At 52.1% G+C, this 15,800-nt stretch overlaps 1 protein-coding gene across 3 annotated transcripts in view; it reads right to left on the bottom strand.

The window, feature by feature from the left end:
* Positions 1-250: 250 nt before the first annotated feature.
* Positions 251-15,800, bottom strand: part of EGFR (epidermal growth factor receptor) — a 184,868-nt gene continuing 169,318 nt past the window's right edge. For 2 of the 3 annotated variants that reach the window (XM_065883459.1, XM_065883461.1), the window contains 8 exons: positions 9,544-9,699; positions 8,647-8,722; positions 5,483-5,629; positions 4,108-4,205; positions 2,476-2,643; positions 2,048-2,095; positions 1,261-1,366; positions 251-612 (listed from right to left, as the gene is read on the bottom strand). In XM_065883459.1, the coding sequence (XP_065739531.1) occupies positions 251-612; positions 1,261-1,366; positions 2,048-2,095; positions 2,476-2,643; positions 4,108-4,205; positions 5,483-5,629; positions 8,647-8,722; positions 9,544-9,699 (1,161 nt within the window). The remainder of the gene's footprint in view (positions 613-1,260; positions 1,367-2,047; positions 2,096-2,475; positions 2,644-4,107; positions 4,206-5,482; positions 5,630-8,646; positions 8,723-9,543; positions 9,700-15,800) is intronic. The other variant, XM_065883460.1, reaches the window with a different exon arrangement.

Here is a 15,800-nt window from a genome sequence, read left to right as displayed (position 1 = left end):
CTTTCTGGATGCCTTTTGTGGAAGCCTCACAGTTTGAAGACAAAGGAATGTCCCTGCAGCTCCCCAAAGTGCATCCGAGTCAGGGGCACTTGTTGGCTGAAAGATGGGCTGATCACGGCAGATGTGGCCAAACCAGTCCGTGGGTCCAAGAGTTAATGTGAGTATGGCTGACGGGACTGAGTAGCTGCCGTGGCTTGGTCCTGGGGAATGAAGGGGCTGGAATTTTTAGGGCTGAGGCCGTCCTCCGTGGTCAGGCCCCGGTAAGGTCGCTGCCCGCTGGTGCTACCCTTAGGTATTCTGCATTTTCAGCGGCAGAACCCTTAAAGATGCCATTTGACTTGGCTTCCTTGGGAAAGAAGGCCTGCTGGTAGTCAGGGTTGTCCAGGCTAATTTGGTGACCGCCCTTCTGTGCCCAGAGGGCAGGGCCGTCGAGCGCACCGTTGGTGCAGGCGGGAAGGGTGGTGTTGAGATACTCAGGGCTGTCCACGGCATTGCTGTGGGAATTCTGGTAGTGAGGGTCTCTGCCTGGAGCCGGGTTTAGAGGCTGATTGTGATAGACGGGGTTCTGGACAGAGCCCGCGGGCCTTTTGGGAATAGACTGGTTTACGTATTCTGAAATTGAAAAGAAATCAGACGTAATCAGCAAAGCATCGTCCTGAGCAGGATTCCACGGCTCATTCTGAAGCCGTGAACATTCTTCAATGAGGCAACGGGTGACAGACGCAGGGAAGCCTGGGGAGACGACTCTCTGGCTAAAATAAATTGTGTGTTTTCTGTCCTTCTCAAAGCAACGGGCACGTTTATCTTTTGCCAATTTAAAGTCCTCAGAGGACAGCCTCCCTTGAGAGGGGTGTGTGTGTGTGTGTGTGTGTGTGTGTGTGTGTGTCTGGGGATAAAGCTTAGATTAGGGAAATACATGTTTCACAGGCCAAGAATGGAGCCAGGAGAGAGAACAGAGATCAGATGTGTCACACACACACCCACACATGCTCACACACTCACACATGTATATCTCTGCTGTCTGCTTCAAATTCTAGAAAATGTGCAGATTCATTCTATAGACAACCTGGACATGCCTTGAGCCCCTCAGAGACCCGTGCGCACGCCTAGTGGTTTCTGTCGATCGGCCTCTTCCTCCATCCATCGTGTCTGCACGCGTGCCACGGGCCCCACCTCTGGACCAGCTCGAAAGCAGCAGCTGGCCGGGGCACTGGGGAGGGGGGTTCAGGGGCATGGCTGCTTCCAGAGCGAGGCACTCACCAGGCGCTGGAAGGAAGGCGTCATCTATGCTGTCCTCGGTCAAGGTGCCAGTGGGGTCTGAGCTGTACCGCTGCAAGAAGCTATCTTCCTGGAGGGGATAGCTCTGCTGGGGAGGAGATGAGGCAAGGTTACTCCAGCCAGTGCCGCTCACTTCGGCGGGGGTATCAGGATCACCTGACAGCCCGTTCACCTGCAGGTACTGACTCAGCAGGTCTAGGGGAGGACCCGCACCACCCACAGGCGGCCCACAGACCCCAGGGCAAGTGGCACGGCCCTGGCCAGGGCCGTCCAGCAGGGCTTTCTGCAACGACAGACATGTTCCGTAATCTGTGCGCGTCCACGTGGTAGCTACTAACCATGTGTGTGGGGAACTGAATTTTAAATTGTAACTTAAGCGGCCACATGTGGCTGGTGGCTGCTACACTGGTGAGTGTGGGTCTAATCAAGGCTTCACACACCAAGCAACAGCATCACCTGCAAGGTGGGCTCACATACAGACGGCCGGGCCCCTCCCCGCAGATCCTGCGTCAGCAGGTGCGGGGTGCTGGCCCGACCGTTCGCATCTCTAACGACGCCAGGTCCGTGACCTGCACGACGCGCTGTCCTTCACCTCTATTTTCAATAGCATTTTGATAAGTGATCGCTAATTGCTGGCCTTAGGGTAGGGATCAAACAACACAGGAAGGAAAATCCCAGCTTTCTGAGTTAGGGTGGGCATTTCTTACGTCTAATAGAGCCATGGTACAGAGCTGTTATCTAATTCTGCTTTACAGGAGTTGATACCTACCCCGTTTCTATCACCGCAAGCCACAGTGGGCGTGTTGCTGGTGGAGCTCTGAAAAAGAATCACAGCTGTTTACGGTGCATGTGGACGCTCACCCATCCCCACTGAGAGCAGGACGGGGTGGGGGGGGGCCTCCGGGAGTGGGCACGGTTAAAGGGGCTTGATTTCGTCTTGACTCATTAGCTTTAGAAAAACTAGATTTAGTTCTGATTTAACGCTGTTCCTTAGTGGACCGGAAAAGGGTATGATCCAGTTGTTGCAATGCAGTAAGATAATACACTGGATTGCTTCGTTCTGATTTTGCCTTTACCGTCTGGTTAACGTCTACTTCTTCGTCTCTGCGTGAGTTCCACAAGACGGGTATCACTTTTTGCTAAAACTCAACCTGTTCAAACCAGGAGGCAGAGCTTGAACAAGAGTGACTTTGGTACCAGAGAACTGAGGAGGGGCGTCCGGGAGCTGGCGGGGCTGTGGAAGAAGCCCTGCTGGGGGATCAGGTACTCGTCCGCATCCACAACATCTTGCATGTCCTCTTCATCCATCAGGGCGCGGTAGAAGTTGGAGTCCGTGGGGCTTGGCAAATGCATCCTCTCGTCCCCCTGGCACAGAGATTGTGAGACCATTAGAAAGGTCCAGAGAGCCGCTGTTCCACCCACTGGCTGTCGAGGCGGGTCTGCTGTCAGCAGGTGCTTGTGTGTTTGCCAATTTAGTCCTAATACACTCGTCCCCCCTCCCCCTGCCCGGGTCTGTGAAGTACAGCTCCTCCTTCCATGTCCCCAGACCTGGAACTAAGACACTGAAAATTCCCTGATGTCTCAAAGTCCTCAAAGGAAATGCGGACAGCTCAGGAGGAAAAAGGAAGGGCCAAAGCCACAGCATTCACTGAGTGCTGTGCTGTGTACAATGAGAAATACACATCTGGTCGTCTTCCCTGCTCCTGGCACAGAGCTCCTAAACCCCTGGAATTCCCTATGTGTCTCTTCCGTTAACCAGGAGACTTCTGGAAGCACCTAAAGATGGGGGCTGGTGGCCAGTGGAGACAACCACGTGATCACACGGTCGGAACTTTCACTCTCGCCCCTAACCTCCAGGGAGCGCAGGGGGACTAGGGGTCGAATCTACTGCCAACGACCAGTGATTTAATCAGGCCTATGTAATGAAGCCTCCATAAAAACCCGGAAGGACAGGGTTCAGAGCTTCGGGGTGGTGAACCGCTGGAGATCTGGGGGGAGTGGTGCACCCAGACAGCACGGAAACTGTGCCCTTCTCCCATGCCTTGCCCCGTGCATCTCTTCTGTCTGGCTGTTCCTGAGTTATACCCTTCTATAGTAAACCAGTGATCCAGTAAGTAAAAAGATTTTCGGAGTTCTGAAAGCCACTCTAGCAAATTAATGGAACCCGAGGAGGGGATTGTGGGAACCTTCTGCCAGATGGTCAGATGCCCAGGTGACAACCTGGACTTGGGACGGGCATCTGAACTGGAGGCAGGGGAAGCGGCCCTGGAGGACTGTGGGATCTGACGCTGTCTCCAGGTGGACGGTGTCAGATCGAGCTGAACTGAAGGACACCAGCTGGTGCTGGAGAATTGCTTGCCTGGTGGTGTGGGGTGCCTCCCCTCCAACACACACACCCTGCGATTGCTGAGCAGAACCTTTAGGCGTTTGGCAAAGTGTTTTGCATGTATTATTTCACTGACTCTTTAAAGCAGCTCTGCGAGCTTAGTTTTGTTAACCTAACGTTTTAAGTACAGAGTCAGGGATCTGAAGCCAGATTTGCCCGACACCAAAGCCCTGGTCCTCCAGGAGAGCAACATAAGGCTTTGGCTAAGGGGACCGTGATATGAGCCGAGTGTGAGGGGCTCACAGGGGTGGCAGATGGAGCTGGGGGCCCCACGGCACACTCCACTTAGTCCACAGCTTGGGCTGCGCTTGTTCTAATGCACTGAGGATTAATGGTGTGACCTGCGAGACGGGGGGGCTGTGTCGGCACCGGACGGAGCACAGTGACATTTGATGCATATTAGATGGATTTTCCCAGTGGGTGTGCAGACTGGGATCTGGTACCTGGATGACAAGGTAGCGCTGGGGGTCTCGGGCCATTTTGGAGAATTCAATGATCAACTCACGGAACTTTGGGCGACTATCTGCATCAATCATCCAGCCTGGGGAAGGAAGGAGGAAAGTCAGTGCAATTAGAACCCTGAAAGAAGTGATAAAGATGGCATCGCTGAAAGAAAGCACTTACGGTGAGATTCTTTTAGACAAACAAACGAGGACGAAACCTAATCTTTGTGACAGGTTTTGCAGTCTTGGCAAACCAGCACTGATTACCGTTTCCGTGCACTGCTCGGACTGTAGGGTGCCCTGAGTCCGAGTGTCTCAGTAATGTTCTCCTTTGGCATTTCACCCTCATCCATATTCACTCGGCAGTCTAGTAAGCTGGAAACCGGATTCGGTTTCCAGCTTACTAGAAAAAGTTAGGGACTTTCTTAAGAACCTCGGCGTTTGGGAATTCCACACCCTGGTGCTTTCACTGTATCACACACTGAAGCAATCACATGTGCACGTGACAGGGATGCTTCAGTGCCTTCCATGGTGGGGATACTTCTGTCAACCGTGCCAGTGCATTTGAGTACACGATGATCCAAGTCTAGATTAAACATGCTGGAGGAACAGCTATCGACTGGAAATCCTCCTGATTCCTGAGGGTTATTTATTTTCTATCAGCAGGATGTCAAGCTATTCTGGGCCAGACTGCTATGTGACCTTACACAAATCATGTAACCTCTCTGGATCCCAGCTTCCGCAACCTAAAGCAAGGACGTTAAAAATGATTAACTCTGTGGTCTAAAGTTCAGAAAGGCTTAATATTTACATGAACTCGATCACATTCCCTGTGCTGCCTTCAGTATAAATGCTCATCATACATGTAATGTTACCCGCAGAGCCTACTGAATCTGTGACTCTGACGGTGCGGTGGTGTCACAGTCAAGCTACACATTCTTACTTGGATTAAAATGTTTACTTGCTACCACTGCAGAAGGCCTCACATAAATCCACTATCTGAAAAGGTTTACGTCAAAGCAGAAATGCCGATTCTATTAACCTCTTGTGGTTACTCATTGTTAGGCATTTAAAAACAGTCTCTCTGGTAACAGGCTTCAAAAAGTGGGGCAGCTTTTTCACTGAGCAACTCAAGAGAGAAGAATATTTTGGTGCAATGGCTTATGGAGGACTTGGATTTTACTTGTTTGCTTGTGAACATGGGCAAACGTCAGCTCACAGCGCTCAGTGCGTCAGGTAAGTGCTTCCGGAAGTGTCTGAGGGGGTGTTTACAGATGTGCCTGCCTATGGACTGTGACAGCATGTCTTCAGGGCGTCGAAGGCCTGGTGCACTTGGCTCAGGGCAGCCCAGGGCCAGGTGCAGCCGGCCACTCACACTTGACCATGATCATGTAGACATCGATGGTGCAGATGGGTGGCTGAGGCAGGCGTTCTCCCTTCTCCAGGACGGTTGAGATCTCACTCGCGGGGATCCCGTCGTAAGGCTTGGACCCAAAGGTCATCAACTCCCAAACGGTGACTCCTAAGAGGAAGAAGCGTTGCTGTGTGAGTCAATAATAATCACTGCACCTTGTCTTTAGTCATCATTGTTGACATACTGTTTCTAAGGTTTAAAAACCCATGTCTGTGGCCTTGGGCAATTTGCCTGATGCTGGAAGTCTCAGTTCAGCTCCCTGTAAAGGGGGGTGATGACAGCGTCTGCCTCATAGGACAGTTGTGAGGACCAAACAAGATAACACAACTGCAATGTTCAGACGATCCCAGGCAAAGAGTAAGCGGCCAATAAATAGTAAACTTTAGTAATAACAGCAAAGGGAATACCACCACTCTGAAACATATGGATTATGGTCTGCGGAGCTGGAGTTCCACACCCAGACATCATCGGCCCCAGGTGACTAACCAGCAAGGTTATCAACTGTGTTTTTAAAGAATAAAAAAATTGGAGGAAAACCCCCCCTGTGTTCCTTTTGATAAATATAAAAACCCCATACTTTTAATTTCAACATCAATCAATTGTCATGATTAAAAAAGTCAAAGCAGGAGTAATTTTAGAATTGGTGTTTTTTTAAGACTGTTCCGAAGTTCTGATGGTCCTTCCATCTCCGTGCCTCCCTTGATGGAATTCTCTGCTCCAGAAACACACAAATGCCGTGGGGAGTATGTCCCCACCTGGACAGCAAGGTGCCACTAGCGATGAGTGCAGTGGGCCTGAGCCTGGGTTCCCAGACCACACAGGGAGGGACCAGACACAGGAACCCGGGGCCTTCCTGGTCTCCAACTAGTCTAACCACCCCTTTTCTTGAGATTGGCTTCTAAATGCGTATCACCACGGATCTGCATAGATTTTTCAGAGGTCATGCCAAAACCGAATGACCTGAATTAACACACAAAATGCAAGGCTGAAGAATGAAGGAAAGCAGTGGTCCAGGGACAAGAAAATAGATTCTTCTGTCCTGCCCACCACGGAATCAATATGGACTTGATGAAAGAAAGAAAATCTCATGTCCAGATCTTTAAAGTTGATTGGTCCTTCTCTAAGTAGGTGTAGACATTGCGTTTAAACACACACAATGAATTCCTGCGGGAAGGCAGCTTTTCAGGTTTCGGAACAAACGGTGAAAGAGGGCGGTGTGTGTACCCGGTTGTGGGGTATGAGTGGGGCTGGAAGGTGCTATGAATTCTCTCTCTTTTCAACTCCTAAGCGGAACACATAGGTCCCTAACTGACTAAACTATTTTGTCTTGACTGGAGCCTAGACAGTGGAGTAACAGGATATGTTTTTAGCCTAAAAACTCAGGTTCACGTTGTAACAGGTCTGGTGTACTGCCAGGACAGCAGATGAGAATCACTGACAACATGATTTCCACTGAGACGAAAGACACAGCGCCCCCGTGGTGATGCTGACTTTCTGATGTCGGTTGTAATCATTCACAGGGATTAAGTCACTGAGTCGGAGAGTTTTCATTTACTGGACAAACGTGGCCCCAGTGCGGGCTGCGAGTGGACACACAGGGCCAGGGGAGAGCGCAGCCGGTAGGCTGGGAAAGGCAGACCACTTCTGATCCCAACTGATCACGGTTAGGGGCTCAGGTTTTATCTGGAACGTATGTGGAACACCAAAGAAGGATGTTAAGCAGAGAGGCGAACGTCTAATGTAGTTTAAAAATACATTTTCCTGCGGTTTGGAGAATAGATGAGTGGGTGTAAAACAAGCCCAGAGAAGACCCAGGAGGAGCCCCTCCTTGGTGTCACTGGGGGTGGGGGGGGTGGCTTGGGCTGTGACAATGACAATGACAGCTCTGGGCAGGACCACAAATGGGAAAGCGGCATTTCTCCCCATCCCCCTGGGGGAGTAGACATTTCTTGAACATGACTGAAAGTAAGGCATCAGAATAGCTTTATTTCCTTATCTAGTTCACTGTGAGCAGCTCAGCTCACAGGTATAAATGAAAATTCACTTATTCACTCACAAAGATCTCCGTCTTTGTAAAGCTTACATTATAGCAGAAAAGACAAAGACCCATGCAATTTTTAAAAATGCATTCGGAATATCAGGAAGTTAATAATGCTATGAAAGAAATGCTAAATGGACAATCTCCTGAACGATTTTGTTTTTGTAATAATGGCTAAATTCCTCTTGGAGATTCCTTTCACTATTGCTCTCCCCAAATACACGTTTCCATGGAGGTGGGTGACCCCTTCACCTCTGCTGCGTTCATAGCTGGGATAGGCTGCTGATGCATACGTAGTTCAATGCAGATCAGGTGTTTTGCAACCTCTGGGCTGATTCTGGGTGACAGGGAGGACTGCCTGCAGGAACAGAGGTGGAAGCAGCCCAGCACGGCAGCCAGTGGAAATGCCTTCCTGAAAGGCAAGGCCCCTGCGGACTCAGGAAATGCTCGGTACAGAGGACGAGGCGAGAGCGTGAAAGGTGTGTCTGAAGACAGGGAAGCCCGTCAGAGGACGGAGCACAGGGCTGCGTGGGCTTTGAAGGAAGAAGAATCAGACCCCGACGAGACGGCCTTCACGAGAGCTGGAAACAGTAACTATTTCCCTTTCCTCACAGTTCCCCACAAACACACCCTCACAGTGCATCTCCTGAAGCCATTTTTTCTGATACACAAAGATGACCACTCACTATATGAAACCAACACCACCGCGAGTCAGTCCATCATAAAACCACATTTCTCTACCGGGAAACTCTTCCCCACGAAACCTGATTTGTCATCTCCCTTTGGTTCACTTCAGATTCAGGGCAAGAGGTCACCTTTAGTTTGATTTGGGGGTACAGGCGTCTCCTAGGTTCAAGTTCCTTCCCTCCCGTTACCCGCTCTCCTGACAAGCTCACTGTTCTCTCCAGTGACACTTGGTACGGGAGTTAGACTCAGTTTCCTTTTTCACGTTTTCTAGTACAACAGACAGTGGTGATTACGTGATCGTTAAGTCACTGTCCTGGACGGCAGAGCACACAACGCGTGTGAACAACACAAGCCGGTGCGGCCTCAGCCCTGATTCACCAGCCTCGGGACTTCGACTCACCGTAGCTCCAGACGTCACTCTGGTGGGTATAAATTCGGTGTAAAATTGATTCCAAAGCCATCCACTTGATAGGTACCTTGGGATGATGAGAGAGAAAAGTAAGAAGACAACAGTTAGCTCCCCTCTGTTGAAAAAAAGTAAATCACACCGGAATAAATTACAAGCAACACAGGTGATGAAGCCGGGCCACCCCCAGCCCAACCCAGGCCCAGTGCACCTTCCCAGCCGGTAGGGAGAGGCTTTAGTCTGGTAGAGAACAGGGCCTCTGTTAGGCCCAGAGCTGAGGCCCTTTGGTCCGTGGGCTGTTCTGCCGAGCTGGGTGCACGTGCTGGCACCCGGGGGCCCTGGCTGTGCCCTGTGTCTGCGGCTGTTTGCAGGGCTAGCTGCTTGGAGCCGTGCGGGCCACAGTGAGAGCGAAGACGGGAGCAGCTGAGCCAGGGCGTTCTGGAGGGCCTATCAGGACACCCGCACCCCTCGCTGCTGGGACAGCCCCCTGGAGAAGCCCCGGGCCCGTCCGAGAGGAAGAAGCCAATGCAGCCGCGGCCAGCGCCCCTCGGGAGCTGCTGGAACAACACGGGGCCCTTTCCGTGCCGCTCTCCCAGCTGTTCTTCTGAACGGGCTTTACCCAGGACACCTACCCTTGGCTAACGGTCACCTAGCGATGGAGCTGAGCTCACGTGTACCGCCTCTGGCCTCTGGGTGTGTCAGAAACCTCTTTACGCACCTTCCCAGCAAGTCCTGCTCCGCGGGCAGCTCTGGCTGCAGGGCCAGAAGAGCCTGGCTGGACCCAGGTGCTGGTGGCAGCTGTGAGCTCACCCAGCAGGCCCCGAGGATGGCCCCCACACGGGTCAGCCTGCTGGCAGGGCAGTGCTCGCCCTTTAGAGGCCCGCTCCTTACCTTGCCCCCCTCCGCGTGGTATTCTTTCTCCTCGGCGCCGAGCAGTTTGGCCAGGCCGAAATCCGTGATCTTGATGTGCTGTGGCGTCTTCACCAGCACATTCCTGGCCGCCAGGTCTCGGTGCACCAGGTGCCGGTCTTCCAGGTAGTTCATGCCCTGCAACACGGGGCGGCGCCGTGAGGGGCGGGGGCTCAGCAGTCTCCCCTGGAGGGCGCGGCGGGGATCAGACAGAGGGTGGGCGCCCCAGCGCAGGGTGCAGCGTCACGTACGCGACAGCCTCCGAGCCGGAGCCTGCCTGCGGACGGACTGCCCTCCACGGACACAGTGACTCGCACCTGGTCACATCAGTGACCAGAGTCTACCTGCTCCACGGACGAAAAGGGGAAGAGATGAAGACATAACTAGCTGCTGACTTACTACCTTAATCTCCGTCCAGTTACTCAAGTTTCAAACTCAGCTGAATAGAAGAGGCCAGTGACACAGCAGGAGCCCCGCCGTCGGGCCGTGACCTGGTTACACGCTGCTCGCTGCTTGGGACGGCCGACCCCACCCGCCTGGCCTCGCCTTCCCCGCGCCAGCCCGTCTGGGGCGCCACCTTCCCAGGACCCAGGGCTCTCATCACGCTTTCCTGGACCATCGTACATGATTCACTACCAGTGAAGGTTTTGGTCCTGTTTTATTTTCTTTTTGAAATTGAAATCACATGGATATTGAATTTGCTTTTATGGATACAAGGTGCCACTCCCTACCCCCTCCCTGGCTGCCTCCATAACTGCTGTAATCAGAATCAAGGCTGGAAGAGAAAGACAGAATACTTGAGAAGTACCCAGCACAGTGCCCGACACATAGTGAATTCTCGGATGTACAGTCAGCCCTTGGTACCCGTGAGACTGGTTCTGGGACCCCCTCTCCCTGCCACCCCCCTAACCAAAATCCGTAGATATTCAAGTCCCTTAAAAAAATGGAGCAAGTGTTTGTTACCTACACACATCCTCTTGCATACTTGAAATCACCGCTAGATTACTTATAACACCCCATACGATGTACATACTTGTAAACGTGTAAATGCTACGTAAACAGTTGCTTGCACCCAGCCAATTCAACTTTTGTTTTTTGGAGCTTTCTGGAATTTTCTTCCCACATATTTTCGATCCACAGTTGGCTGACTCTGCAGATGCAGGACCGCGACTACGAAGGGCTAACTGTGTGACCCTTCACCTCTAGCCCTTGTCCACAGCCTCCGTGGTGTCTCTGTCACCTGCCCTTTCTCCCCTGACAGGTGGGCTCACTTCCTGCCCCTGTTCATGGCTTGAAGCCTGCCCAGCTGAGCCAAGCTTCCCTTGGACCCCCGCAAGCCCTAACCCGTTGACATGAGCTTGGCAGCCCTCGCCCCTGTGCAGGGCCAGACGGGCAGGCAGGAGAAGCCAAGCCGGAGGGTCAAGCTCTGCACACGGCCTGTGTGGCTGGAACCACGTCCTCTCCTACTTGCTCACAAAGGCGCCTCTCCTCTCCCCAGCCAGGGAGGTGGACCACATTTCCAGCCTCCTTTACAGCCGACACTCATGAACTCTCCTCCAGTGAAGGGCAGGCACCACAGAAATGCTTACCGAAGGGCACAAAATGGAAATGAATGGGCAAAACCAACTCTGCATTACTCTCGAGCCTTTTGCACGTAGCTTTCTTCATTTTAGTGCAAATGTAGGGAATACCTCTGTAGATAAGGAGAGATCCCAAATTTTCTGGCAAATTCATTGCTTCCTTTTGCATAGATATTAGGTAAAAATTACTAATTAACTTGTCACATCAAACTGAAGTTTCCAAATTTTCTTTCTAGAGTTAAAACTAGCCATCACAGGAAAGCAGGATCTTATAAAGACACTACCCAGGAATTAGTCTTTGAGGGCTATTTTTGAAGCTTTTAATGTTTTTCTTTGCTTGGGGGAAAAAAAAAAGATTCCCATGTGTGTACTGTATTATCTAGAACGCTCCTGAGTGTTTAAGATGCTGTTTGATTTAAAGGGTTCCTTTCTAAGATGTCTCAGGTGTCGGGAAATAAGGTTAATGGGCTCACGTCTATTCAAGAGGAGGTGGGCAGGTGCTTCCCTGGAATAGCACTTCCAGGTTAGGAATCATTCCTTCGGGATGGAGCGTGGAGAGGAAGACAGAAGCAGGGCTTCCTAGCAGAGGAGGACTTCCTACTCCCTGGCACCTCCCCCGCTTCACGGGGCTCCTTTCAGCAGCATCCGTCTCCCCTGTGGTTCACTAAGCCCACAGGAGGACTTCAGAGGGCATTTCCAGCTACATTTAACTATCATCGTGAACTTTCTTTCTGCCTCTTTACGTGCCTAACAGAGGATCTGGTGCACTGGATACATTTTTTACAAAAGCTCGCTTAAGATGACGGAAGGAAGGGATGAATGAATAATAATAGCGGCTGACAGTTCCGAGCCAGGCACTTCAAACACACCTGGGAAGATGCCTCTCCTGGTGCTGGGAGGTCTGGTACCCACACAACAGCCTCGACAGCTGCCCCAGGGCCCCAGAGCTCTGAGGCCACCACTGGGACCGTGCCCTTAATTTCCTGCTGGGGCCTCCAAGTGAGACTTGTCTGCAGACCCAGAGATTGCTTCCGACGGATGCCACACCCCAGCATCTTGGCCCTGTGCCGCCAAGCTGAGCGTGCCCAAGGGCAGGTGGATGGGAATCTTAACAAAGGAACTAGCTCCACCCCAGCCCCTCCCTCCCCCGCCCCCCCCCCCAGATTTTTAAAGGAGCAGAGCAACTGCAATACACTGCAACGTTTTTTCGTAACACCAGCCTTCAGAGAAGGCTTGGGAAAGGGCAGGAAAGAGCAGTACGTGTCTGGAGCACACAGCTAGAGGGATTTAAATCAGACATAATTTTGGGACAAGATTAGACTCATTTGAACTTAGATAAAACTATTCCTTGGTCTCTGTCCCACATAATATGGCGGTTTGAAAGGCCATCTCAGTTATAACTCTAGGCCTAGCAGAGTTATAGTTTAACCAGCACCAAAGATAAGAGCCCTGACATCGCTCGTAAACTCTCAGAATCCAAACAGAGAACCACAGGAAGCAATACCATCAGTGTCAGCCTCATGGGGCCTCTTGGAAGCGCATCCTCTCCGAGATCCTCACTTTAACTTAATGGAACGTATTTATTTTGCTAGTTAACACAGGACAGCCAGGATGGATGCTGCAATCCTGAGGTTAAAAGGGGATCTGAAGAGCCCCCCTGGGACCCGAATGCACAGGAGACACAGGATAAGACTTTCCTCGCACAACACCCGGGGAAGGAGAGAGGCCTGGGCTGGGTGTGACACATACCGACCGTATTCCCAGGCCCTGCGGCATCCTGCAACTCTTAGGAGGCGCCCAGAGCGCGAGGCAGGAATGCGCTGCATTTCTAGTGTATTTTTTCACCACCATGTGGGGAAGTGGTGGGTAGTGGGGGCGGACACTGACTTGGTGACTACGGAGGTGGCAGGATAGGAAGCGGAGGGGTAGGCAGAAGGTTCTGGCAGAGTAAAGCAAAGCACGGCGTCCACACCACCGAACCCCTGCCCTCAGAAGAGGCAGGGAAGTGTCCGAATCTCCTATTCCAGGCCCCAACCTCCTGCTGTGCAGGGACAGGAGGCCTGCTAGGCTCACCAGCCTGTGGGCTCCACTCTGACCCGTGACATCAAGTGCTGGGGAAAAGCACAGACTTGGGAGCAAGGAGCCCTGGGGTGGAATCTCGATTTTGCTACTTCCCAGCTTGAGACCTGGGCAAGTTACTTCAACACCCCTTGCCTCGCTCTCCCCCATATGTACAACGGGCTACTCAGAGGATTAAATGAGTTAATCCTCATGAAGCACTTAGGACGGGGCCCGGAGAGTCCTCCCTCGGTGCTGTGATGGCCATCATTTCCTCCTAAATGCCAAATCCATCCTCTCTTCTCCACCCCTTCTGCTGCCACGTCCTGCTACACTTCCCAACAAAGTCTGATCACGAATAACTTCCCGCGTGGCGCCCTTTGCTTTCGTGATGAAGCGGCGCTTGCAGGTTCCTGCGGGGTCTCCCCTCCCCTCCGGCCTGCCCCTCAGCTCCCGGCAGCCCTCAGTGTCTCCTGGCCACCTCTCACTGCCGCCTCAGATGGTCCCCAGGACAGGGACGGCTCTCACTCGTGTCCACAGCACCAGAGCCACGTCCAGGCTCCCGAGGGTGCAGGGCGGCCGCCTCACCACTGCTGTCCCCGCATCTGGCGCTTGGCTGGCCGACTGAGCCCACTGGGCCGTGCCCATGCGACGCGTAGAGCAGCCTCTGGGAGTCTGGTCCCTCGGCTCTCCTGCTCTGACCCACTCATCTCCTGCTCTGTATGGATCTGTTTTCCTCACCTGTTTGCAAGTTTGGGGAGATAGGAAATTTTGTCTTCTTTATATACGTATTTCACATGATACCTGACACTGACAGATCAATGCTAAAGAAATCACCAAGTGAAATGACCAGAAGTCGATGAATGTGCTTTAAGAGTACAACAGCTTTTGGCTTTATAGTGACGTACTGTAAAGCGATCATTTAGGTTAAGTTCAACCGTAATCTTGTGGAACGACGTGAGAAGAAATGAAAAAATAATTCAGATAAGCAGAATATGTGGTAACCGGATCTGCTGTGTGGCTCTGCCCCTGTCTGCGGTCTTGCTGCCCAGGGTTTTACGCAGGTACCTGCTCTGCGGCTGAATCAGCTCTTAGGAAGCGTCTTCCTCTCTAGCCGCTGGAGGCCGGAGGCTGAATCACCACCCACAGGCTGCACAGTTAGTCAGCAGGGTGGGGGCTGCCTGGAACCTCACCTTTCACCTTCAGGAGTCCTGATCTGGAGCACAGGAAAGCCAGGCGATGGGGGAGCAGACATGGGCGTGAAGGCCAGAGCCACCTGGGCCCAGACAGGAGGCCGTGCACAGGACGGTCAGCGTCTCCCCCCTGCCCCCGAAGGCTGCCAGACAACGGCCCCTCTCTCTTCCAGCATGATTTTCATTCTCTCCCACCCCTGCTCATCTCTCACGACCAGGCTATAATTTGTCGATGTGGGTGTCATGACACGGCACCTAGACCCAGACATGAGTGGCCAGCACGCTCTGCTACGTCATCGGCAGGACCACCTTCCTCTCCTCACCTGGATGGGTCTTCTCTTCGCTGCTCTCGTGCCCCGAAAGCGCCTAGAAATGTGTGAGCAGTGAAAACTCTGGGGCTTTTTCAGATGAATTTAGACCTAACTAAGTATCCCGTCTGCTTGAAAACGGGATCCTTCGAATGGAATGTTTTCTGAAGTTCATCCTTATTAAGTCTCATCTTATAGAACGAACTAGGCGTAGTTCGGTGCTTCTGAAGTTGTGGTCGGTTTCCTTCTGACAGCATCCACCCACCCCTCGACCCCAGCCCCCAGCTACCTTCAAACCTCACCAGGGCCTGGTCAAGTATCTGAAACGTATATCGTCTCTCTAAAAACTCACTTCTGTGAGATCTTAATCCAGGTTAGGTGAAAGAAAGCTCTGCGGTCCCAAAGGTTTGTGAAAATGTGAAATTAATCACAGCCTAGAGAGCTGATTTATGCAGGAGTTGGCAGTCATGTGCTCTGCGGTGCTCTAAGAGGAATGAGCCTGGCGCGGCAGCGGTGTTCTCTAAACTGAATTGATGACAGACAGCGTCTTTTGCATGCTAACATTTTACTACATTATTATCCCATCTAATGATTTTGGGATTCACTAGCTGGCTTATGCAGTCAGGAAGAATGCATACGCTTTCCGAAGCACCTAAGTCACTCCCCATGAGTGAGAGCCCCCCGTACCTTCCCGAGCCAGGAGCTTAGGAAGCGGTGATGAGGGAGCAGGTGACGTCTCCACGGCCTCCTGAGACTTGAGTCTAGAATCCACTCTCACCCTGTGTGGAAGGGCACCTCTGCTTTCCCAACCCCAGCAAGATTCCCCACTAGGCCACCTCTGTTTTTTTTCTCTTGCCCGTGATATAATTTTATTTGCCTCTTAGCAGTTTAGCCAGGACAATAAACCTGCGTAATGGTACCCAGGTCTCCATCAATACTGGAAAACTTCCCAAGAGAGCCTGTGCCTTTGTGAATCAGGGAGGACGTTTGTAAGTCAATAAATCCCACCTCGAAAACACCACCAAGATTAGTTTCTGGTCAGCCACTAAGTGTTTCTGGGTAGTTTCACTTCTAACTTTTACAGAGAAAACTGTTCAATC

This window comes from Phocoena phocoena, chromosome 9, assembly GCF_963924675.1.
Source record: "Phocoena phocoena chromosome 9, mPhoPho1.1, whole genome shotgun sequence".
Taxonomy (NCBI): Eukaryota; Metazoa; Chordata; class Mammalia; order Artiodactyla; family Phocoenidae; genus Phocoena; species Phocoena phocoena.
This window is presented reverse-complemented; position numbering and strand designations above follow the sequence as displayed.